The sequence below is a fragment of the Chiloscyllium punctatum genome, chromosome 1, assembly GCF_047496795.1.
Source record: "Chiloscyllium punctatum isolate Juve2018m chromosome 1, sChiPun1.3, whole genome shotgun sequence".
In the NCBI taxonomy this organism is placed as follows: Eukaryota; Metazoa; Chordata; class Chondrichthyes; order Orectolobiformes; family Hemiscylliidae; genus Chiloscyllium; species Chiloscyllium punctatum.
Window position 1 is genome coordinate 47,938,451 of NC_092739.1, and position 27,079 is coordinate 47,965,529.

The 27,079-nt window shown below is 41.5% G+C and overlaps 1 protein-coding gene across 2 annotated transcripts in view; it reads right to left on the reverse strand.

Moving 5' to 3' along the window:
* Nucleotides 1-25,956, reverse strand: part of rab28 (RAB28, member RAS oncogene family) — a 144,173-nt gene extending 118,217 nt beyond the window's left edge. Inside the window, exons 1-3 of one of the 2 annotated variants that reach the window (XM_072555565.1) lie at nucleotides 24,073-25,956; nucleotides 23,840-23,936; nucleotides 13,272-13,360 (exon numbers count right to left, since the gene is read on the reverse strand). In XM_072555565.1, the coding sequence (XP_072411666.1) occupies nucleotides 13,272-13,360; nucleotides 23,840-23,936; nucleotides 24,073-24,147 (261 nt within the window). In that variant the 5' untranslated portion in view covers nucleotides 24,148-25,956. The remainder of the gene's footprint in view (nucleotides 1-13,271; nucleotides 13,361-23,839; nucleotides 23,937-24,072) is intronic. The other variant, XM_072555627.1, reaches the window with a different exon arrangement.
* Between the last annotated feature and the right edge of the window lie 1,123 nt (nucleotides 25,957-27,079).

The window sequence follows — 27,079 nt, forward strand, 5'->3', positions numbered from 1 at the left end:
TCCTCACTATTTCCCTGGGTCCCATCCACCCCTCCTTATTGGCTTAAATCGTCCTGAGCAGCTACAGCAAATCTCCCTGCCAGTATATTAGTCCCCTTCCAATTCAGGTGTAATCCATTCTTCCTGTACAGGTCACTTCTACCCCAGAAGAGATTCCAATGATCCTAAAACATGAACCCTTCTCCCATACATCAGCTCCTCAGCTATGCATACATCCGCTCTATCCTCCTATTCCTACCCTCACTAGCTTGTGGTACTGGGAGTAATCTCATATTACTATCCTTGAGGACCTCCTTTTTTAAATTCCTACCTAATTCCCTGTATTGTCTCCTCAGAATCGCATCCTTTTCTCTTCCTATGTCATTCGTTCCAATGTGTACAATGGCCTCCAACTGGTCCCTCTCCTCTTTGCGAATATTCTGCACCCTCTCAAAATACTTTTTATCCTGACACCAGGGAGGTAGCACACTGTTCTGAAGACTTACTTTCGGTCGCAGAATCATCTGTCTGTGCCTCTGACTACAATCTCCTATCACAATCGATTGCTTAGAACCTGAAACACCTTACATTCGAGCAAGTCTCCATACTAGAAACCTGGCTGTCTGTGTTTAGATTAGATTAGATTACATTACAGTGTGGAAACAAGCCCTTCAGCCCAGCAAGTCCATACCGACCCGCCGAAGTGCAACCCACCCATACCCCTACATTTACCCCTTACCTAACACTATGGGCAATTTAGCATGGCCAATTCACCTGACCTGCACATTTTTGGACTGTGGGAGGAAACCAGAGCACCCGGAGGAAACCCACACAGACACGGGGAGAACGTGCAAACTCCACACAGTCAGTCGCCTGAGGCGGGAATTGAACCGCGTCTCTGATGCTGTGAGGCAGCAGTGCTAACCACTGTGCCACCGTGCCGCCCACTAACATACTCCTGAGAGTCCATTACCCCCTACATTTTCCAAAATAGCATACTTGCTTGAGATGGGGATAGCCACAGGAGACTCCTGCACAACCTGCCTCCCTCTCCTACTTTTCCTGGAGGTCATCCATCTAACTGACTGTATCTTTGGTTGATCTCCCTCCCTGCAACTACCATCCATCACATCCCCAAGCTCCTGTAAATTCCTCGTTGCCTCTAACTGCCACTGCAAATGATCAATGCGATCCATAGGATATGCAACCAAACACATTTCCTGCAGACATTAACATCATAACATAGAAACTCTCCCTAATCCCCGACATCCAACAAGAAGAGCACATCACTCTACTAAAGGCCATCTTTGCACCTGAACAATCGACAAACCCAGAAAATAGCAGTCTTACTGCTCTAAAAACACTGCTCTAGGCCTGCTTAGTACCTATGCTTTTATATTTTTAAAGTTTAAACAACAGACAGAAATCAATAAAACATGTAATCAAAAAAAAACCCATTCTCCTCACAACTGTAGATTTACAAAAGATATACAGTAAGGTTACACTTTAAAAAGCCACTTAGCTGCTCCCCTGCTGTGAACTCCCACATGCAGGTTTCCCCAAGGTCAGCTGTACATTTCACTGTTTGCTTATTTTTCTTAGAACAAACTCCAATGTCCAGGGATACTTAAAACCAAACAGCAAAGGCAGCAGTTGTGAAGATTACTGCTGGGTCAAACAGCAGTATAGATTTCTTTCTCCGTTTGAATCTCTTCCCATGTGGTCACTACCTTCAAAGTTTGTGAGAAGATTTGTAGCTCAGGTGCTCGTTGTTGTTGTGGTTCTGTTCGCCGAGCTGGGAATTTATGTTGCAGACGTTTCGTCCCCTGTCTAGGTGACATCCTCAGTGCTTGGGAGCCTCCTGTGAAGCGCTTCTGTGATGTTCCCTCCGGCATTTATAGTGATTTGTATCTGCCGCTTCCGGTTGTCAGTTCCAGCTGTCCATTGCAGTGGCCGGTATATTGGGTCCAGGTCGATGTGCTTATTGATTGAATCTGTGGATGAGGTGCCAAGCCTCTAGGAATTCCCTGGCTGTTCTCTGTTTGGCATGTCCCATAATAGTAGTGTTGTCCCAGTCGAACTCATGTTGCTTGTCGTCTGAGTGTGTGGCTACTAAGGATAGCTGGTCATGTCGTTTCGTGGCTAGTTGGTGTTCATGGATGCGGATCATTAGCTGTCTTCCTGTTTGTCCTATGTAGTGTTTTGTGCAGTCCTTGCATGGGATTTTGTACACTACATTGGTTTTGCTCATGCTGGGTATCGGGTCCTTCGTCCTGGTGAGTTGTTGTCTGAGAGTGGCTGTTGGTTTGTGTGCTGTTATGAGTCCTAGTGGTCACAGTAGTGTGGCTGTCAGTTCAGAAATGTTTTTGATGTATGGTAGTGTGGCTAGTCCTTTGGGTTGTGGCATGTCCTCATTCCATTGTCACTTTTGTCTGTCTTCCTCCTTTTTAAACTGCCATTGTTTTGATCCATTTTTCCCCCAAAGTTGCAAAACAATGTAACAGCTCATAAAACAGTAATGACTGCTCCTAGAATTCAAGGAAATCAGCTCCAATGCTGAAAATACCTCAAAAATGGAGCAACTCTTACAACCACAATGTTTTCTCATCCTTCGTCGTGAATTACCCAGCTACAGCTAGAAGACTGAAGATAGGCTAACGTGGAGGTATTATCTAATAAAGGTAGGAAGGCAAAGCCAGGGAACAATCGACTGGTGAGCCTAACATTGTCGGTGGGCAAGTTGTTGGAGCGCCTCCTAAGGGACAGGATTTATATGTATTAGAAAAGGTAAGGAACTGATTAGGGATAGTCAATACAGCATTGTGTGTGGGAAATCGTGTCTCAAAGAGGATTGATGATGGCAGAGCAGTGGATGTGATCTGTATGGACTTCAGTCAGACCCTCGACATGGTTCGTCACAGTAGACTAGTTAGCAAGGTTACAGTACACTAATAGAGGGAGAATTAACTACTTGGATAGAGAACTGGCTCAAAGGTAGAAGACAGAGAGTGGTGATATAGGGCTGTTAAGCCACAAGGATCGATGCTGGGTCCACTGCTTTTCGCCATTTATTTGAATGCTTTGGATGTGAACATAGGAGGTATGGTTAATAAGTTAGCAAATGACACTAAACATGGAGGTGTAGTGGATGGTGAAGGCTACCTCAGAGTAGCACAGAATCATGATCAGATGGGTCAATGGACCAAGAAGTGGCTGATGGAGTTTAATTTGGGTAAATGCAAGGTGTTGCATTTTGGAAAGGCAAATCAGGGCAGGGCTCATACACTTCATGGTAAGGTCTTCAGGAGTGTTGCTGAACAAAGAGACCTTGGAATGCAGGTTCATAGCTCCTTGAAAGTGGAGTAGCAGGTAGATAGGATAGTGAAGAAGGTGTTTGGTGTGCTTGCCTTTATTGATCAGAGTATTGAGTACAGGAGTTAGGGGGTCATGTTGCAGCTGTACGGGACATTCATTAGGTAAATTTTAGAATACTGCATGCAATTCTGATCTCTCTCTGCTACAGGAAGGATGTTGTGAAACTTGAAAGGGTTCAGAAAAGATTTACAAAGATGTTGCCAGGATTTGAGGGTATGAGCTATAGGGAGAGGCTGAATAGACTGGCGATATTTTCCCTGGAATATTTTCAGATTGAGGGTGACCATATAGAGGTTTATAAAATCATGAGGGGCATAGATAGTCTAAATAGACAAGGTTGATTCCCCGGTGTGGGGGACTCCAGGTTTTAGGTGAAGGGGAAAGATTTAGAAGGGATCTAAGTGGCAACTGTTTCACACAGAGGGTGGTGCACATATTGAATGAGTTGCCAGAGGAAATTGTGGAGGCTGGTACAATTACAACATTTAAAAGGCATCTGGATGGGTATATGAATAGGAAGGGTTCAGAGGGGTATGGACCAAATGCTGACAAATGGGACTAGATTTATTTAAGATATCTGGTCAGCACAGATAAGTTGAACGAAAGGATATGTTTCTGTGCTGTAAATCTCTATGACTCTCGGACTATGAATATGTTCAAAATCTATTAAACTAGGGAAAAATAAGTAATGGAACCTGTCGTAAATTCACTGTCCGTTGATAAATTTAAATCTAAGAGTGAGATCTGAGATGCAATTAAAAAAACAGCAACTGCCTGGGTAAAATTTTCAAATTAGTGTACATGTTAGAAAAGCATTGGCTGTGGTCTCACAAGTCTCTTCCACCTATCCACTCCACCCTCCCCCCTGACCTATCACCTTCATCCCCTCCCCCACTCACCTATTGTACTCTATGCTACTTTCTCCCCACCCCCACCCTCCTCTCATTTATATCTCCACCCTTCAGGCTCTCTGCCTGTATTCCTGATGAAGGGCTTTTGCCCGAAACATTGATTTTACTGCTCCTTGGATGCTGCCTGAACTGCTGTGCTTTTCCAGCATGACTTTAATCTAGATTCTGGAAGAGGTGTTTCAGACAATGACTTGTGTGTGTCTATTATCTTGAAATAAAGCTTTTGTTGTTTGCTTATGCCTGTTGTTGTAAGCCAATTTAAATACTGTCGGAAAGTAATGTTTTCCTTGTGTACTTTAAGTTTACTGGAAATTCAGGTTATTGGTGAGTTCTTGTATTTCTGATGTTCCACAAGTCCATGCACCCCAAACATCAGTACAAATATTTATTGTCGTTAAATGACTGTATTAGCTGGTGAAATAACTCTGGAGGCTAGTAATCAATCATGAACTCGCCCTTTATTTACAAATGAACATTCTTTGACTATAGTACTGCCTTATACAGGCACCAAAATGCCAGTATCCCTGGCACTCAAATTATTTTTGTTATCCAGGGTTCCCTGAATGGACCAGATTAACAGCACCAATCGGCGAACTCATATTCTATGATGTCCAGCTGTCTGACCTCATTAAAATCATTACAGTACACTAGTATGTAAGTTAGATAATGAAAAATGAGCTCCTGCAAATCCAAGATGATTTTCTTTCAATGATGTGGGCTCCACTCGCCAAGACAGCATTAATTGCCCATCCAAACTGATCACGTGCTGAAGGTGATGCAAAAGTGCAGTTAGGGAAGAAGGAAGTTTCAGGATTTTGACCCAGCAACACTGAAGTAACAACAGTTTAGTTCCAAGCAAGGATTGTATGTGTATTGGAGGAGAACTTACAGATGGGTGTGTTCCTATATGTCTTGTGCCTTATCCTCTTAGGTGGTGGAAGTCATAACAGTCATCAAATGAGAAGGTATTGTCGCAGGACTTCTTTTTATTATTGCAGTTAATCTTGTAGATAGTCACACTGAACAATTGTGCATCAGAAGTTGAGGGAGTGAATATTGAAGGGAGTAGAAGAGTTGGCAATCATATGAGCTACTTTGAACTTCTTGAGTGTTATTGGAGTTGCACTCATCCAGGCCAGTCAGGAATATTTCATCACACTCCTGACTCCTGCTTTGTAGATGGCAAACAAACTTAGAGAAACCAAGGCACAGATTATTCATTGCCTCTGAGTCTACTCAAGTCAAGTACTCACAGATATTTTTTATTCAATGTGTTCAGCCATGTTATGTTATGGAGCAAGTGGGACTTGAAGCCATGAGCAACGGTTGTTTTCTTCCCTGTAAAATGTTATTGCCTGATACTTAAAGTGTGAATATCACTTGTCACTTATCAACCCAAACAGGAGTATTGCCCAGGTTTTGTTGCACATGTACCCAGACTGCTTCAATATCTAAGTCATGACCGGTGCAAAAAAAAAGAGCAATCACCAGCAAATACTCCCATCTCTGATGTTATGATGGAGGATAGGTCATTGGCGAGACCGTTGGGCATAGAACAGAGGAACTGCTGCAGTGGTGTCCTGTGGCTAAGAGGATTGATTTCCAATAACCACAACCATCTTTTGTGCTCAGTATGACTCAAACTTTCCCTCACAATTGAGTTGATGATGATTGAGTACTGACTGATGAGGTAGTAAATTTTCAAATTGACTTTATCCTGCTTTTTGTGGACATGACGAATCTGAACAATTTTCTACATTAGTGGCTAGATGTCAATGTTGGAACTAAATGGGAACAACTTAAAACAAAGAACAGTTTAGCATGGAAACAGGCCCTTCAGTCCACCAAGACTGCACCAACACATGATGCTTTTCTAAACTAAAACATTTTGCCTTTATGTAGTCAGTATCCCTTTATTCCCTGCCTATTCAAATATGTCACAAGATGCCTCTTAAACAGTGCCATTGTATCTGCCACCACCTTCATCACCACCTCCCCCTCTGGCACCACATTCCAGGCACTTAACCCCATCTATGTAAAAAAATTTTGCCTCTCACATCTCCTTCAAACTTACCCCCTTTTATCTTAAACCATGTCCCCTAGTAATTGACATTTGTACTCTGGAAAAAAGACTCTAACTATCCATTCTATCCATGCCTCTCATAATTTTGTAAACTTCTATTGATGTTCAAGTGAAAACAAACAATGCTTGTCCAATCTCACCTCATAGCTAATACCCTCTAAGCAATATTCTGCTAAACTATTTTTGTACCCACTCCAAAATCTCCACATCCTTCTTGTAGTGTGGTGACCAGAACTGTACACAATATTCCAAATGAGGCCTAACTAAAGGTACATACAGCTGCAACACGGCTTGCCAATTTTTATACTCTCTATCCTGACTGATGATGACAAGCATACTAAAGCCTTCTTGATCACCTTATCCACTTGTGCTACCCACTTTGAGGAAACTATGGATCTGTATGCCTAGACCCTCTATATGTTCATACTATGAAGCATTCTGCCATTTGCTGTACATTTCCCTCCTGCATTATACCTTCCAAAATACATCACCTCACATTTATCCACATTCAAGTTGTTCTGTCATTTCTCCACTGAGTCTCCAGCCTAAAATTTATTAATCAGGCCACCTACATTCTCCTCCAAATCATTCATATATATTATGAACAACAGGGGTTACAGCACTGATCCCTGTGAAACACCGCTGGTCGCAGACATCCACCACTACTTTCTGTCTTTTATGACCAAGCCTGTTCTGTATTCATCTTACCAGCTCACCCTGAATTCCATGTGACTTCACCTTTCGTGGAGATGGTGGTGTTGGATTGGTTATAGTTCAACAGTTTTATTTGAAACTACAAGCTTTTGGATCCCCACACCTTCCTCAGGCAGCAAGTGAGAGAGAATACATCTGACATAGAATTTATAAGTTAAAGATCAAAAGGTCATACGACTTATGCAAATAATCCTTTGACCCTTTATTTACAAATTCTGTGTTCAGTGTATTCTCTCTCACTGGCTGCCTGAGGAAGGAGTGGAGCTCCGAAGATTTGTGTTTCAAATAAACCTGATGAACAATAACCCGGTGTCATGTGATTTTTGACTCTGTTCACCTTTTGTATCAGCCTGCCGTGAGGGATCTTGCTAAAGTTCAATCATCTTTGTCACTTTGTCAAAAAACTTTATTAAGTTTGTGAGACACAACCTTCCCCCACATGAAGTCATGCTGCTTATCACTAATAAGTGCATATCTTTTCAAATGTAGTAAATCCTATCCCTGAAAATCTTCTCCAATAGTTTCCCTACCATTGACGTAAGGCTCACCAGCCTGTATTTTACTGGATTATCCCTGCTGCACTTAAAACAAAGGAACAGTGTTGGCTATCATCTAGTCCTCTGTGCCTGAAGAAGATACAAAGATTTTGAACAAGGTACCAGCAATTTCCTCAACTGCCTCCCTCAGCATTCTGAGATTGATCCCATCAGGTCCTTAATGCTTTTTAAAACACCCAGCACCTCCTCTTTTTTATACTGATATGCCCCAGTTTATCAACACACTCCTCCCAAGACTCAACGTCCACCATGTCCTCCTCCTTTATGAACACTAATGCAAAGTATTCATTAAGGACCACACCCATTTCCTCTGGTTTCACACATAAATTTCCTCCTTTGTCCTTGAGTGGTCTTATATTTTTCCTTGCTACCTTCTTGCTCCTTATGTATGCATAAAACAGCTTTGGATTTACCTTAATCCTGTTTACCAAAGATATTTTATGGCCCCTTTATCCCTTCTAATTCCTTCTTTGACTTCTTTCCTGAGATCTTTGTATTCTTTGAGGGCTCCCTGTCTGCTTCCTAAACTTAGTATGGATATATCAATAGCATAAGTCTTCAGTACTATTGCTAAAATGTTGTCCAGTCCAATAACCTTTGCAAAGTCCATACATTCTATTGTTTCATAAAGGAATGGGAAGAAACATGAGGACTTCTTTTGTTTTTAACAATCTACCATTAGGATTTGGATTGCACTGGGCAAAGATTTGATGAAAATAGATTCAATAGTGCCCTTCTAAGGACAATGGAATAAAGACTTGAAAAAGAATGAAGTCAGATGATACCAGGTTATAGTCCAACAGGTTTATTTGAAATAAACTCGAGAAGCTTGTGATTTCAAATAAAGCTGTTGGACTGTAACCTGGTGTCATGTAACTTCTGACTTTTCCCACCCTATCCAACATTGGCACCTCCACACCATTGAAAAAGAATCACAGGGATATGGGGAAACTGTAGGGTTTTGGATTAGTTTAATAAAACAAACTAGGTAATCTAAAATAAAAACAAAAATTGCTGAAGAAACTCAGCCAGTGTGAGTTAACATTTCTGCACTTCTGAAGAAGGGTCACTAGATTTGAAACATTAACTCTGCTTTCTCTCCACAGACGTTGGAAGACTTACTGAGTTTCTCTAGCAATTTCTACTTTTGTTTGAATTAGTTTAGTAGCTCTAATTAAAAACAAAACATAGTACAACCTTTATGACTGAATGCTTATATTCTGTGCTACATTTGTGACTTTTCTTCATTATTCAATCATTGAATGGGGGCAACACAGGCTAAGCCCATGTCTAATTGCTCAGAGACAACCACATTGCTGTGGATCTGGAGTCACAAATAGGCCAGACCTGGAAAAGATAGCAGTTTCCTTCCCTAAAGGCATTAGTGAAGCAGATGGGTATTTCTGACTATCAACAATGGATTAATGGTCATCAACAGACTCTTAATTTCATTATTTGGATGACGAGGCAGCGCCTCGAAAGGCAGTGCTGCCAAATAAACCTGTGGACTATAACCTGGTGTTGTGTGATTTGTAACTTTGTCCACGCCAGTTGAACACGAGCACCTCCACATGATTTTTTTTTTAAATTGAATTCAAATTCCGCCATCTGCCATAGGATTTGAAGACAGGTCCCCAGAAATCACCAGGATCTCTGGATTAATAATCCAGTGATAATACCACTAAGCAATCACCTCCCCTATGATTCTGTAGAATTTATGAGAACGTGGAAGAAAAGAAAGAAATAAAAGTATCAGTGGAGGATCTGACCGTGAATCTTAATTCAAACGTGAATACCACAAACTCGTATCCCAAGTTCAGAGGATTTTAGTCCAGGGTATCTGATGGGGAATTTTGCCCCACCTTACAGTGTCTATATGTGTGTGTTTTGTTATTAGGAAAATAAACATTAAATATGGCAGACATAGTTGTTTTGCTTTATATTTGACTATCTGCCTGCCTTTCCCCTTGTATCTCTCACATTATCTTGTTTTACCTTGCAAATAATTTTAATTTTATCCCATTGTTTTACAGTCTGTACTGTACCTAGCTAATTGTAGGCTTATTTTTCATTTTTGTATCTTTACCCATATAGAATTTGTCTTTGTAGAACCTCCCTGAATTTTCTTGTATTCAGCCTCGGGGGTGGAGAGATAACGGGAGGGGGGTGGGGCTGGGGGGGAAGGTAGCTGAGAGTGCGATCAATGGATGGGGGTGGGGGTGAAGGTGATAGGTCAGAGGGGAAGGTGGAGCGGATAGATGAGAAGGAAGATGGACAGGTAGGACATGTCATGAAAGCAATGCTGAACTGGAAGGTTGGAACTGGGATAAGGTGGGGGGACGGGAAATGAGGAAACTGGTGAAACCTACATTGATGCCATGAGATTGGAGGGTCCTGAGGTGGAAGATTAGGTGTTCTTCCTCCATGTGTCGGATGGTTAAGGAGTGGCAATGGAGGAAGCCCAGGATCTGCATGTCCTTGGTGGAGTAGGAGAGGAGTTGAAGTGTTCAGCCACGGTGCGGGTGTCCCAGAGATGTTCTCTGAAGGGTTCTGCAAGTAGGCCTACTTGCAGAGCACTTCAGAGAACATGTCCAGGATACCCGCACCAACCAACCCCACCGCCCCTTGGCCGAACACTTCAACTCCCCCTCCCCGTCCACCAAGGACATGCAGGTCCTAAGCCTCCTCCATAGAAAATCCTTAATCACCTGACACGTGGAGGAAGAATGCCTCAGCTTCCACCTCAGGACCCTCCAATCCCATGGCATCAATGTGGATTTCACCAGTTTCCTCATTTCCCCTCCCCCCACCTTATTCAACCTACCAGTTCAGCACCGCTCTCATGCCTGTCCTACCTGTCCATGTTCCTTCCCACCTATCTGCTCCACCCTCCCCTCCAATCTATCACTATTACCCCCACCCCCATCCACCTATTGCACTCTCAGCTACCTCCCCCCCCCCCCCCCCAGCACGCCCTCCCATTTATCGCTCCACCTCCAAAGCTCCTAGCCTCATTCCTGATGAAGGGTTTTTCCCTGAAATGTCGATTTTCCTGCTCCTCAGATGCTGACTGATCTGCCGTGCTTTTCCAACACCACACTCTCAACCCTATAAAAATACAAGACAATTCAACCTTTAATCGGTTTACTCGAACACAAGAGACACTGAACATTCCACACCACTGCACTATATGCAAACCTGCTTGCCTTTGAATGTGATCTTCACACTACCAGTAAAACTTTAACCTACATCTATCCAAACTGGACATTCAAAACTATCGAAACCAGTCATTTTAATCGGAGAACCGTTCATACCTCATTTAGTGGTCAGGAGACTCATTCAGCCCCGAGAGGAGGAACAACAGCTCAGTAACCAAATTCAGATTTGGTGGGGAAATGGTCTTCCACTTTGTATAATTGGAGGACCTTATCCCGGGGGAAAAGGAGAGAGAAGTCAGAAGTGGTTGAAACAAACGAGTAAAGCTATCTCCACAACTACCAGCAGGAGAAGACCACCACATCGAGAATGATCCTCCCAGCCATCTCCAACCTCCATTGACTGGCCACAAACCACAGACCTGACAACCGAAGACACCCAACAGCACCAACACCAATCTGATCTGCAACTCTGATCTCAAACATCTTCAAAGACGAAGACGTGCTTGCAAGAACCACTAGAAATAAGAATAATCGAGGTATTCACCCGACAGGTTCAAAACGCGTCTTACAATATCAGCAAACACAGCCGAGACTGAAGGCCTACAGCATCCAAAGTCCTCACCAGAGCACCAGCTATGGAGAGCAGGAACAGCCACCTACACTTCAACATCGCACTGTTTCAGTGGTGAGCCCAATTTCATAGAGACCCCAAAATCCACTCGTTAGCAGGAAGTGGGGAGGTGGGTTGGCAATGGTGCAGGGCAACCAAGGTCAGGAAGGTCTCTTTATTCAGGTACTTGGGATTATATTACTGTTCTATGTGTAGCAGTAACTAACTTGTGTCAGAGTTACAGTATATTTTAGTACTAGCATCTGTTCTTGACTGTATTAATTCCAATGCTTGTAATTTTCCATTTTCTTTTGTTTTCTTGTGATATGTTCACTTTTCTGTTATTTTATATAAATATTCAATTTTGTGTTTCAATAAACGCTGAGATTCTTTGCCCCTGAAACACCTGCCTCCTATTTTATCACACCACATTTACTAACTTAAGTCCAGGATCACAACCAGGAACCTGGTGGGTGATCCGGACTGCCTAAGAGTTCCAGCAGTGTACTGATCACACAAAGCAGAATTTCCTACAATGAACACTTAAACAATGGAGTCTGAATCCAAAGTGTATTTTTTAGTTTGGTTTTGCTTTTCTGAAGAGGACACGTCTCAGTGTATGAATACACACAAATTGAAAATTTTGTTTTCTTTGAAATATGGTATTGTTTTATCTGTTCTGATAAATATTAGACAAAAAGTTTTTAAAACGTACTTTTTATCAGCAGTACTCAATTTCTGTTATACTAAGCAAATACAGGATCACTTAAAAATATTTATTTCAAGAAATAAGCTGACAAAAAACTTTAAAGAAAAGCAAACACAACTTCGACATTCTGAAGATTTAGTCCACAAGTTTCTTAATGAGAAGGATGTGTCAGTCAAATGCATCTTATCACTTTGGTATATTCTGCTGAAAAGAACAAATCAGCATTGGCATATTTTATCCTGTGACTTTAATAACTTCAAACCTATTACTATAATTTTTAAATATTGAAATCAAAATTACATTCCTCAAAATTACATTCCTCAAGGAATTAAGGACTACAGGGAGAATGCGGTAAGTGGAGTTGAAATGCCCATCAGCCATGATTGAAGGGCGGAGTGGACTCTATGGACCAAATGGCTTTACTTCCACTCCTAGGTCTCATGGTCTTATGGTCTTAAATATTATACATATCTAATCACTCTTATGGAATCCCAAAGATAACTGTACAAAGTTGCAAGAAATTCAAGGTAAGGTTTGTTTTATTCATGAAATAATTACATTAAAACTAAATGTTAAGTCTGGTATTAATTAAATCTGAATTCATTATGCCCACGCAAAACAACACTTATCTACTCTTGGTTTAGTCGTAAGTGTACCATTTTAAATTTTGCACTGAGTACAACAGAACTTTCAGGTATACAATTAAAATGTAATAAAGCACAATACAGACAATGACACAGGAAAGTAAGTTTGCTTAAATGCATACCACTTCTGACAGCAACAGTTGCCAACAATGGTAAAGACATATAGAAGGCTATTGCATTACATGTGGACTTCTACGTAAAACCTAATACATTAGTCTACAACCTTGAACATTGACCAAATTTAAATGCATCTCCACAAAACTTATCGATTATGCAATTTTCTCAGTTAGAGTCTACAGTTCTAAAATATTCTTGCACAACCCAGTGTCTGTAAATATAAGGAAATTCAAATCATTTCTAGAATCTCTTTCAATAGGGTAATGACTTAAAAGTCGTAGAAATGCACAAATATTCTTATTTTAAAGTTTTACAATCTAGGTGTTTATTACAGAATATAAAATTAATATTAATATTAAATCTAGATACTTACCTTATTTCAGTATTTATGGAGGTTAATAAGAAAGTTCTTACCTGAGCTCCATAAATGTACTTGTCCAACATCTTTCCTCCGATAGTTTGCCCACCTATATCCCAGACTTGCAGTGTAACATTTAAATTACCTATACAAAGAAAGAGATCAGTACATTTAGAACCAGCGATTTGTAGCTCAGATTGAGGTTCTGGATGTAGGTTTGCTCGCTGAGCCGGAAGGTTCATTTTCAGACATTTCGTCACCATACTAGGTAACATCTTCGAATCATCAGCAATGCTTCATCCGGAGGCTCACTGAAGATGTTACCTAGTATGGTGACGAAAAGTCTGAAAATGAACCTTCCAGCTCAACGAACAAACCCACACCCACATTTAGAACCAGTTGTACATGAACTAAAATTAAATTTTCCAACACAAAAACAAGTAAATGATTTCAGTCAACGTCCCATTCTGCCACAGTGCTGGTGGAGTAGCAAAAGTTAAAGTGAAACCATCATCGTAGATAGAATGAAAGGTTGATCAAAATATTCAATACAAATTCGGCACATCAAATCCGCTGCTTAATTATTAATCCTCATTTAAATAACTATAATAACTAAATGCAAGGATCACTGGATGTGTATTTATTTTGTCTCAACTCTTACAAAAATTTAATCTTAAAATCATGCAAATAGTTTACACAATATCTAAATATGGAGACACAAAAGAATCTAGATATTAAATGTATGTTTACATTAGCCATTATAAAATTGAATATGCAATAAGCCATATAATATTTCTATTCATATCAGATTAGTGTCTGAAGTAGAGACTAACCAAAAAATTCAGTGTTTAAAGTTTAGGACCATGTATTTTGCAGCAGTCTACATTTGGCAACTACAGTTAATACATTCGAGAGCAGACATTTAACAAACGCACAATAGAAATCTTTTTGAGAGAGTTTCAAGGACTGTCTCTCTTTTCTACAACCATATATTACAGGAAGAAAGTGACAAATTGTACGAATAGAGGAAATAAACAAAAAACAACAAATTTTACATTCATTGCATTAAAAACATTAGGCCAGCACACTGACCAGTTCATACTGGGTTGAATTTAAAACCACCACTGGGACTTGCATTAACGTTGTAAAATATTTTTGGCACAACTCTTAACCTTATTTTAAGTGCTAAAAGCCAAGGATGGAACTAAAAACATTACTTTGGCTATTTTTCATTAAGAAGACTGAAATAATCCATTCATGAGAATAAACTTATTTACTGGATGCCACCCAAATGACTAGTTAAAACATATTTTACAGTGGATCCATTAAGAAAAGGTATATTTTATATTAATCAAAACTCTATGAGACCATGTAAGATGGGACAATAACTCATCTCTTTCAAGTTGACCAGTTGCAGCAATTGCTCCTTGACCATCATTTTGACGCTTTGATAGTTTCAAAACACTTAGCATTTTTTTCCCACAAATAGTTGCCAATCAATCAGTAATATGTTAATCTATAAAAAAACCTCAAGTTTTAATTCTTCAGTGCTAAATATTTCACATGGAATTGAAAATGCTTGCACTCAATTTTAATCTTTTCGTATTTTTATTTGTAACCTAAGTCGGTGTGAGTCTTCTATGTTGCCAGCCACCAAAGTGAAAGAAGGGTATTTCTTTTGCATCTCAAACTTAAGCCAAAGAAATTATGAACATGTTATGTAAATGTGAAGGTAAGATTTTTTGAAAAATAAATAATTCATAGAAGCGGATTGTTTCTGAAGCAAATCCAATGAACTGCCTGAAATTTAAATTTTCAAAGGTCTTGATCTAAATATTTTTATCAAAATAAGTAAATTTAACACAGAAGTGATAAAAGTGTGCAGTAGCAGACAGTGTCTGTATCAAAATATTCAGTGTGTACAAGGTTCAATGCAAATTCTGGCATAATCACTTTTAACACCTATTCCTAGCTGCCCAGACCCTCTTGAACCATTGCACAGATAATGTGAAGTAGGAATTTGTAGAATTTTTACCAAGTGATAAAGGAATAGTGATACCTAGATCCAAATTATAGCAGTACGACTTAGAAAGAAACTAAGAAAGAAATGCTACAGTATCTGCAGTGTTACTGCTCTTATCCACCTTCATCACAGAACTATGCAACACATTCAAGGTAGCCCTGGTGAACTGCTGCAATACATTCTGTAGATAGAAAAAAATAGTGAACTTATTTGCCTTTCACAGTGTGTAACCACAAGTGCCGATTATTCCAGCACCTGGCTGGAATCTTACTGGAAATATTTTCAGAGATCAAAAAGTGAACTCCTCCCTGCAATCCCTACATAGTGTTTATAAATAATGAACTGCAGGCAAGACAACTGTGCTCAAAAAGGGAGGAGGACTAAAATGTCAAAGGAATGATCTCAGCCACTCTCGTGAATATAGCAAACAATTACACAGTTACACTGAAGATACAAGAGCTGATACTACTTTGTTGCTGTCCAAGGATGGTTTCATAGAATCATAGATCCCCTGCAGTGAAGAAGCAGGCCATTCAGCCCAGTTAGTTCACATCAATCTCCAAAGAGCAGCCCACCCAAACCCACCTCCTACCGTATCTCTGTAATCCTGCATTTCCTTTGGCTATTCCACCTAGCCTGCACATCCATGGGCACCATGGGAAATTTTGCACGGTCAATCCACCTATCCTGCACATCTTTGGACAGTGGGAGGAAACCAGAGAACTCAGAGAAACTACTCAGACAGTTGCCCGAGGATGGAATCAAACCCAGGTTCCTGGCACAGAGAAGCAGCAGTGCTAAACACTGAGCTACCATTTATGGTCAAGCTCTCAACCAGAGGAAATGAATAACAAAAGGTGTTCTCTCTGGGTTCTCCTGATGTTTCAGCCCCTGGTACTGTATGCTTTTTAAACTGCTCTTTCTACCTGTCCTGCTTCCTTTCATGACTTTTGCACATATATACCAAGATTTAGTTGCTCCTACATACTGTTTTTGAATAAAACTATTTATTTTATAGTTTCCTTTATACTTTTTGTACTAAAATGTATCACTTCCACACTTCTCATATTGAATTTCATGTTCCACTTTTCAGTCCATTCCACCAATTTGTTCATATTCTTTTAAAGCTCTACATTGTCCTCCTCACTTCCAAGTTCTGTATCATTTGCAAATTTTGAAATTATTCCCTGCACATCAAAGTCACTGATATATTTCAGGAAAAGCAAGGTTTCCAATTCAGGAGCAAATAAATCTCGGTTATATATGTGCAAAAATCATGAAAGGAAGCAGGACAGGTAGAAAGAGCAGTTTGAAAAGCATATAGTACCAGGAGCTTTATTCAGAGCAACACAGAATTCAAGGATAAGGAGGTTATGCTGATCTTGTATGAGATGCTAGTTATACCTCAGCTGGAGTATGTGTACAATGCTGGTTGCCACATTTCAAGAAGGATGTGAAAGCAGTGAAGAGGTTTACAGGAATGATGGGAAATGGCAGTTGTGAAGACAGATTGGAGAAGTTCAGATCATTTTCCTTGAAGAGGAAAATTGACAGTGTTTTCAAAATTGAATGTGGTCTGGTCAAAGTAGATAGGGAAAAATTGTTCCCACTCCTGAAAAGATTGCAAGCGATGAGTCATTTTAGCAAAGCAAGTAGGGAGAAATGATTTCCACTGACAAGAGAGTCGGTAATCAGAAGTCATAGATTTTAAGTAACTGGCAAAAAACAAATTCCACAGGAAATTTCAAATGATGACAGACATATAATTCAAGATGACTGACTTGTAGAGTAATGGAAAAACTGGTGCGTGACAATAAACTGCACAGCTCTTTCAAAGAGTTGGCATAGACACTGTGCAATAAGATTGCAATTTTAAAGGACTCTCAGTTCAAGGATGAAGATAACATGCCTGTTACTAGATACCCAACACCACCTCACTAATTGTACCTTCATTACTTAAGCCATCCAAACACTGTGACAGCATGGCCCCTGCGACCAAATCACACCTTTGTTTTGCCTCCCAAGAAGAAGTCACCAAACGAGTTGGAAAGAAAGAAGATAAAAATGAACAGATCTCCCACGGCTTACTGTTTGTTAGAAAATAATTCCGTTTAAATCTTTGGCTTTTAAGTAGTGGGATTGTCGTGTAGAACTATTAGGAGGGAGAATAAAAGGGTGGTATTAAGAAGAGCACTAGTTTGGGATGTAATATTCAAATGTTTGGTGACAAATCAGCAAAAGAAACAAGACATATACTTTGGATAGTGGCAAAAGCAGTGAAAAATGCTTGTGTAAAAGATTGCAAGAAGTTGCAGCGGTAGGAAAGTAATGGCAGAAAAACACAGCAGAAACTTTACTGAAAACATCATCATCTGCCTTGGAGATCACTAAGATAGAATGCATCACCGAACTGTAATTGAATACAGATGAATATGACACAGTCACTTCATTTAAATATAATGAATATGACAGAAAGGGATACCCTCCGATCAGAAGGATGTTGTGAAACTTGAAAGGGTTCAGAAAAGATTTACAAGGATGTTGCCAGGGTTCGAGAATTTGAGCTATGGGGAGAGGTTGAATAGGCTGGGGCTGTTTTCCCTGAAGCATCGAAAGCTGAGGGGTGACTTTATAGAGATTTATAAAATCATGAGGGGCATAAATAGGATAAATAGACAAAGTCTTTTCCCTGGGGTGGGGGAGTCCAGAACGAGAGGGCATAGGTTTAGGGTGAGAGGGACCTAAGGGGCAACTTTCTCACTCAGAGGGTGGTGTGTGTATAGAATGAGTTGCCAGAGGAAGTGATGGAGGCTGCAACAATTTCAGCATTAAAAAGGCATCTGGACGGGTATATGAATAGGAAGGGTTTGGAGGGATATGGGCCCTGTGCTCCCAAGTAGGACTAGGTTAGGTTAGGATATCTGGTCGGCATGGACAAGTTGTACAGCTCTATGACTCTAAGTATACATTATCTACGAGAGTAATATTTTACAGGAATATAAAACACTGCAAATGCTGAAGATCTGAAACATAAATAGAAATTTTAGGAGAAACTCAGTAGGTGTGGCAGCACATAGACATAGAGTCATAGAGATGTACAGCATGGAAACAGACCCTTCGGTCCAACTCATCCATGCCGACCAATATCCCAACCCAATCTAGTCCCACCTGCCAGCACCCAGCCCATATCCCTCCAAATGCCTTTTAAATGTTGCAATTGTACTAGCCTCCACCACTTCCTCTAGCAGCTCATTCCATACACGTACCACCCTCTGTGAAAAAGTTGTCCTCTAGTTCTGGACTCCCCGACCCCAGGGAAAAGACTTTGTCTATTTGTCCTATCCATGTCCCTCAGAATTATGCAAACCTCTATAAGGTCACCCCTCAGCCTCCGACGCTCCAGGGAAAACAACCCCAGCCTGTTCACCCTCTCCTTGTAGCTCAGATCCTCCAACCCTGGCAACATCCTTGTAAATCTTTTCTGAACCCTTTCAAGTTTCACAACATCTTTCCAATAGGAAGAAGACCAGAATTGCATGCAATATTAAAACAGTGGCCGAACCAATCTCCTGTACAGCCGAACATGACCTCCCAACTCCTGTACTCAATACTCTGACCAATAAAGGAAAGCATACCAAACGCCTTCTTCACTATCCTATCTACCTGCAACTCCACTTTCAAGGAGCTATGAACCTGCACTCCAAGGTCTCTTTGTTCAACAACACTCCCTGGGACCTTACCATTAAGCGTATTAGTCCTGCTAAGATTTGCTGTCCCAAAATGGAGCACCTCACATTTATCTAAATTAAACTCTATCTGCCACTTCTCAGCCCATGTGGCCAGAAAGCCAAGTAAATAGTTTGAGTTCAGTGACCCTCCTCCAGAAAGGTTTTGAATGATCAACATCTTCAAAAAAATCAATGAAGAGATCACTATCTGTGCCTGTAGAATTTTGTTTATTCAAAATTTATCCCTTAACTCTGCTTGTTTGCCTGTACTTTGTGTGAATGGGGCTGGGGCTGAAAATAAAGATATTTGGATTTATATCATAGACCAACATATTTAACTTCGTTTAATTTTGCTCGACTAAAGTTATTGCATTGTTCATAAATTGCTAAGTTATTTTAAGATACAAACTGGTTGTCAAGAATTCATTATTCTCAAAGACTGGCATTGGTTATTCAAAACTCAGCTAAGGAATCATGGGGGTCAATTTTGAGGGTCTTTGAAAGTTTTAGTTTTTATGTATTGCAAAGACAAAACAGGCTGATGTGGTTCAGTGGTCTGTCTCTGAGTGGCAACAGCTTTAATAGCATTTTTTCCATATGCTCATTTGAAGAGCTAGTGCAGGCACAATGGACTGAATGGCCTCCTTCCATGCATAAGATTCTGCAGTCAGTGATATTTCCCCCCTCTGCTCGATCACAACACATTAACAAAATCCTTACATTTGGCCACATGAGTGACAGAAGATTGTTGAGCTTTAAATGGATGATTTCTTCCACGCACAGATTAATTTTACCTGAGTATTACATAGAGTCATAGAGATGTACAGCACGGAAACAGACCCTTCAGTCCAACCGTTCATGCCGACCAGATATCCCAACCCAATCTAGTCCCACCTGCCAGCACCCGGCCCATATCCCTCCAAACCCTTCCTATTCATATACCCAACCAGATGCCTTTTAAATGTTGCAATTATACTAGCCTCCACCACTTCCTCTGGCAGCTCATTCCATACACGTACCACCCTCTCCGTGAAAAGGTTGCCCCTCAGATCTCTTTTATATCTTTCCCCTCTCATCCTAAACCTATGCCCTCTAGTTATGGACTCCCCTACCCCATCCATAGAACTTTGTCTATTTATCCTATCCATGTCCCTCATGATTTTATAAACCTCTATAAGGTCACCCCTCAGCCTCCGATGCTCCAGGGAAAACAGCCCCAGCCTATTCAACCTCTTCCTATGGCTCAAATCCTCCAACCCTGGCAACATCATTTTAAATCTTTCCGGACCCCTTTCAAGTTTCACAACATCTTTCCAAAAGGAAGGAGACCAGAATTGCATGCAATATTCCAACAGTGGCCAATGTCCTGTTCATCATTCGATGCTGATGGAAGGAAAACAAATTAAACTGCACACAAGTCAAAATGCCAACTTCTAATGAGAGCAAGGCAAGGTTCTCATTGCTTAATAAGCAAAAAGCAGAAAATCTAATCTAACAGGATCCATAACAGGTCTTTTATCTTATTGTAGAAGCTGACAATTAATGTAGAAGAGAGCTTTCTTTTCAGTCAGAAACTGGTGGTATGTGTATGGAATGAGCTGCCAGAGGAAGTGGTGGAGGCTAGTATAATTGCAACATTTAAAAGGCATCTGGTTGGGTATATGAATAGGAAGGGTTTGGAGGGTTATGGGCCAGGTGCTGGCAGGTGGGACTAGATTGGGTTGGGATATCTGGTCGGCATGAACGGTTGGACTGAAGGGTCTATTTCCGAGCTGTACATCTCTATGACTCTATGTAGTACTCAGGTAAAATTAATCTGTGCATGAAGCACCAAACTGTACATGATACAGTCAGCTTCACCTCATTCTTATCTTTTATGGGACATGGAAATCCTACCAAGGCATTTCAAAACTTGACAAATGTTTCGTGAGAAATATATATAAACCTCTCTAGAAAGGAATGATAGATGCTAAAATAAATTTAAAAAAACAAAATACACAGTGCAAAAACAATTCCTTAAAAATTGATGAGGTTATAATACAACACTCGCTCTTATTTTGAAGATAAAACAACTAGTAAAACTGCAAGTTATTTTCTTTCTTGACTCCAAATTACCTTTCTCACCCCAGCTTTGTTTTTGATACCTTTAAATTTTTCAATTCTATATTTCCCCATCTGCTCGGTTTGACCATTAATGTATATTTTTTATAAATTAAGAAGTTTCTCCTTTACACAGTCCAGGGCTAATAGATGTACAGTAATCAAAGATAGCATTTGCTGCTTGATTGTGCTAAAAGGCACTGTAGTGACAAGAAATCGTTTCAAAAACTGCGAGGAAACTCTATTCAATTCACACAACAAAAAAAATTACAAACCTACCCTGTCTTCAAACATGTAAGAAGAGAGAGAGGAAGAAGAAACCGCACCTCACAAATATTGAAAAATCACATTGTAGATTCACAGAGGTGTTATGGAGCAGAAAGAGGTTATTCAGCCCAATGTGTCTGCACCAACTCTTCAAAAAAAATTACCAAATGCCAATCTGCCTACTTGACCATCCACAGCCTTGCTGCCCCCCCCCCCCCCACTAATATATTTGCAATTATTTCTATCCAAATATTTACCTAATACCTTCTTGAATGCTTCAATTGGACTTGCCTCCACCACTTTTTGAGGCAGTGCGTTCTATACCATAACTACTCACAATGTGAAAATGTTCTTTTCCCTCACATCACAGATGCTCCTTTTCAAATCAGTTTAAATCTGTCACCTCTGACTCTTAATCCTTTCACAAGTGAAAACAGTTTCTCCCTTCCCGCTTTACCCAGCCCATTCATGATTTTGAAACTTGGATCACATCTCTTCTTAACTTTCCACTCTCCAAGAAGCACACTTCCAATCTCTTCATTCTGTTATCATAACTGAAATATTCCATTCCTGGAACCATCCTTTTAAATCACTAGTGCACTCTTTCCAATGTGTTTGCATTCTTCCGAAGAATGTGACAACTAGAACTGTACAGAACACTCCAGGTGAAATCTAACAAGTGTCTTCAGCAAACTAACATTACTTCCTTGCCCATGTATTCTGTGCCCCTATTAATAAAGCAGAGGATAAATGCCATGTTTTATTAATTGCTCATTCAACCTTTCTTGCTACCTTCAGTAATCTCTGCACAAATACACTCAGGTTCCTTTGCTCCTAAGCACCCTTTAGATTTGTACTCCCTATTTTATATTGTCTTTCACATGTTCTTCCTATTAAAATGTATCACCTCACACTTCTCTGCATTGAACTTCATCTGCCACCTATCTGTCCACTCTACCAACTTGTCTATGTTCTTTTGGAAGGCAACACTGTCTTCTTCACAGTTCACAATTCTTCCAAATTTTGATTTATCTGCCAACTTTGAAGACGTCAACTGCGCAGCAAGGTCGGGATATATTAATATATGTATCAGCAAAAGCAAGGGTCCCAATACCAATACCTGGGGAGTTCCATTACAAACTTTCCTCCCACCTGAAAAATGTCCACTGAACATTACTTGCCATTTCTTATCACTCAGCCAGTTTTGTCCCCATATAGGCATGTGCCCAAAGTCCTGATGTACGTTTCCAATAGGCAAGACTCCAGGGTGCTCAGCCAAAGTTATTTCTTCACAAATTTTGTAAAAACTGTTTTCCTCAATGTCCACACAGTAGAGATCTCAATGCAGAGCTAGAAGACTGCCAATTGAGCAAAAAAAATCAATGCTCCCTGAAATTAAAATTTGTTTCCAAATGAAAGTTGTAGCTATAAGTACACAAAATAAAAGTACAATTCAGTGACTCACAGCAGTATTTTAAGTTTTAAATGGATATCTTTGAAAACTGAAAAGACAAAGGATAGAGAACGAAATGAGAAAAAAAAGACGGAAAAAGCAAGTGGGGGGGGAGGGGAGGGAAACAAACTCACATTTCTACTGTACATTTCATGCCATCCTAGAAAATCACAAAGCACTTTCCAGATAGTTAGGCACTTTCTATATCTTGAAATGTTGGAAACACATCAGTCAATTTGTGCAGAACAAATTCCCACAGTAAAGAGATGGCGACCAGATAATTTTCAACAATAGTGCTGTCAACCCTCTCAAATAATCACAAAAGATCCCATGGCTATTTTGAAGACAAGCAGTGGGTGTTTTCTCTTGTTTCCTGGGCAATATTTCTCTCTTAATAAAACTTAGATTATTTGATCATGAAATCATTGCTGCTTTTGGGAGCTTAATATGCAACAACGCCTATCTGAATCATTAATTCCAGACTTAATTTAACACTTTCCCATCAGTAAATTTTTAAAAATGGGGGTGGGGGTGGAATCTTGAATCAAGTGGGTGACCTGCTTGCATTCACGCATCTGGATCTTCCCCACCAGCAGTAGGGAAAGCAATGGACAGCCCATCCACCAGTACGATAGTTTGAGGCCCTTAATGGGCTTTAGCATTTCGTCACATCATTGCTTAGGTCGACCATACAATGGAGAGAAAGAAGCTCCACCAAGCATCCCCTTTTGCCGGTTGGTGATGAGCTCGGATGCTGTTTCTTAACTGGCCTCCTGAGGACAGAGAAACACCTCATCTCTCGCCCTACCAATGCAAGGTCTACCTGCCTGAGGTCCCCCAGCTCTAAAATCTCGTCTCCAAGAAAGGCAAAAACCCAAATGTGCCACTTTGGTGATAACTCACAGGGACATTTTCCATTATACATGTTGGGCTAAGAATTTAAAACAATAAGGGAAATTTGCACAGATCCAATATGTATACTAAGCATATAATATTGTTCAAACTAATATTGTTACACTGTGCACAGAATGAAACTTTGTTAAATGCTCTTACCTGGTAGAGATATTCTTTTCAGAAAAAAGTCCAATCCAATTGTTTGTTTGTACTGTTTTCCAAAAGCCTCCTGAGCGAAACGCATTGCCAAAGAAGTCTGCAATATAAAATATTAATTAATACACGGGATCAGGAATGATTTACAACAATGTTCGCTGTGGTGAGGGATCCCAGCAAACAAGACAGGGCCCCTGACTGGGTTTGATCCACAGACCAAGATCTCGACCACTCACCTTTCCCGACGCGCCGTCACCTAAGATGACGATTTTTAGCTGCCGGTCATGAATTTCATCCTCAGAGTCGGACATGGCACAGCCGGACCAGGCCCCTAGTGCGGGGCTCCTTGTCCCCGCTCTCTCCTGGTTTGTCAGACTTTTATGTCCCGTTCAGCGCTGTCCGTGTCTTCTTGTTTGCCCGTCTCTGTGTGTTTCTATCTCTCCCTGTTTGCCTTTCTTTGCCCTATCTGCAGCAGACTTTTCTTCTGAACCCCTCCCCCCGACCTTGTATGTATATCTCTATGTATATGACCCTCTACCGTCTCTTTCCCTCCGACAGCCTCTCTCCCTGTCTGTCTCTCACCGTGTTGCTGTGAGCCTCTTTCTCTGAACCCCAACTCTGGATGGCTGTGCGTGTGTGTCTCTCACTCTGACACCCCTTCGCTCCCTAAGTCTCTGTCCCTATCTGAGGCTGTATCTGACCCTCTCACCGGTGTGCGTGTGTCTGATCCCCCTCTTCCCTGTCTTGAATGTTTCTATGAGTATTTCTATCTTTGTCTCTAACAACCCCCTCCCCAAACGCCTTGGCGTGACTGTCACTGATCCCCACGTCTGTCCGTCTCTGACACCCTTTGCCCGAATTTATAAATGTGTTTGTGTCCCTCACCCTAACTGCAAATGTATGTCTGTCCCTGACCCCAGCCCCTGCTGAGGTGTATGAAGATGTTTCTGTCCGTCTCACTCTCTCTCCCTCTCTCTTTCCCCCCTTGCCTTTATGGTGTTTGTGTACTTCTCTCTGTGTGATGGTGATGATGGTTATGTTTGTGTGTGTCTCTCTCGCTCTGTGATTATGGTTATGTTTGTCTCTCTCTCTGCGATGGTGGTTATATGTGTATCGCTCTCTGTGCGATTTTGGTTGTGTGTGTCTCTCTGAGTGATGATGGTTGTGTGTATGTGTGTGTGTGTGTTTCTCTCTCTCTGTGATGACGGTTATGTTTGTGAGTCTCTCTCTCTCTCCCTGTGCAATGATGGTTGTGTGTGCGTGTGTGCGTGTGTCGCTCTGTGTGATGATGGTTATGTCTCTCTCTGTGCAATGATGGTTATGTATGTGTTGTGTGTGTGTCTGTCTCTCTCTATATGATGATGGTTATGTCTCTCTGTGCGATGATGGTTATGTGTGTCTTTGTGTGTGTGTGTGTGGTGATGGTTATGTTTGTGTGTATGTGTGTCTCTCTCCCTCTCTCTGTGTGTGATGATGGTTATGTCTCTCTCTCTCTCTCTGTGTGTGATGATGGTTATGTTTGTGTGTGTCTCTCTCTCTCTCTGTGATGATGGTTATGTTTGTCTCTCTCTCTCTCTCTCTCTTTGATGATGGTTATGTTTGTGTGTGTCTGTGTGTGTGATGATGGTTATGTTTGTGTGTCTCTGTGTGTGATGATGGTTATGTTTGTGTGTGTGTGTCTCTCTCTCTCTCTCTGTGTGATGATGGTTATGTTTGTGTGTATGTGTGTCTCTCTCCCTCTCTCTGTGTGTGATGATGGTTATGTCTCTCTCTCTCTCTCTGTGATGATGGTTATGTTTGTCTCTCTCTCTCTCTGTGTGTGTGTGATGATGGTTATGTTTGTGTGTCTCTGTGTGTGATGATGGTTATGTTTGTGTGTCTCTGTGTGTGATGATGGTTATGTTTGTGTGTATGTGTGTCTCTCTCCCTCTCTCTGTGTGTGATGATGGTTATGTCTCTCTCTCTCTGTGTGTGATGATGGTTATGTTTGTGTGTCTCTGTGTGTGATGATGGTTATGTTTGTGTGTCTCTGTGTGTGATGATGTTTGTCTCCCTCACCGCTCCGCCTCGCCGTTGCCAGGAGCCATTTTCACCTCGGGACGGCGCAATGTGCCAGATCAGGGAGGGGGGCATCTTTTCCCCCTATCACAGGGTCTGCTCCAGCTGAGGACACGGGAACACAGGCACTCACATCGGGAATCACAATACCCTTCTAAAACTACCTGACGAAGCCACCACCGCCCAGGATACAGTTTGACCGATGAGTTGGTTATTTCGGCGCCCCCTCTGTCGGTGGTGGGCTCTCCCAAAACTGACGCGATGTGGTCACTAAGGGAGAGGGGTCAAAGTGCAAGTGGAATGTAATCTAATGTTTATTTACTGAAGCGTACAGTGACCGAGAGAGGATCCGGAGTGTAATACATTGTACAGTGAGGGGGAGAGACAGGTCACAGAGGATACCTCATATAATGGAGTGAGGGGGCCCAGAGTAAACTATACTGTGAAGGGGAGAGAGAGAGAGGGCCCAGAGTGTACTGTACAGTGAGGGGGAGAGAGAGAGGGCCCAGAGTGTACTGTACAGTGAGGGGGAGAGAGAGAGGGCCCAGAGTGTACTGTACAGTGAGGGGGAGAGAGAGAGGGCCCAGAGTGTACTGTACAGTGAGGGGGAGAGAGAGAGGGCCCAGAGTGTACTGTACAGTGAGGGGGAGAGAGAGAGGGCCCAGAGTGTACTGTACAGTGAGGGGGAGAGAGAGAGGGCCCAGAGTGTACTGTACAGTGAGGGGGAGAGAGAGAGGGCCCAGAGTGTACTGTACAGTGAGGGGGAGAGAGAGAGGGCCCAGAGTGTACTGTACAGTGAGGGGGAGAGAGAGAGGGCCCAGAGTGTACTGTACAGTGAGGGGGAGAGAGAGAGGGCCCAGAGTGTACTGTACAGTGAGGGGGAGAGAGAGAGGGCCCAGAGTGTACTGTACAGTGAGGGGGAGAGAGAGAGGGCCCAGAGTGTACTGTACAGTGAGGGGGAGAGAGAGGGCCCAGAGTGTACTGTACAGTGAGGGGGAGAGAGAGAGGGCCCAGAGTGTACTGTACAGTGAGGGGGAGAGAGAGAGGGCCCAGAGTGTACTGTACAGTGAGGGGGAGAGAGAGGGCCCAGAGTGTACTGTACAGTGAGGGGGAGAGAGAGAGGGCCCAGAGTGTACTGTACAGTGAGGGGGAGAGAGAGAGGGCCCAGAGTGTACTGTACAGTGA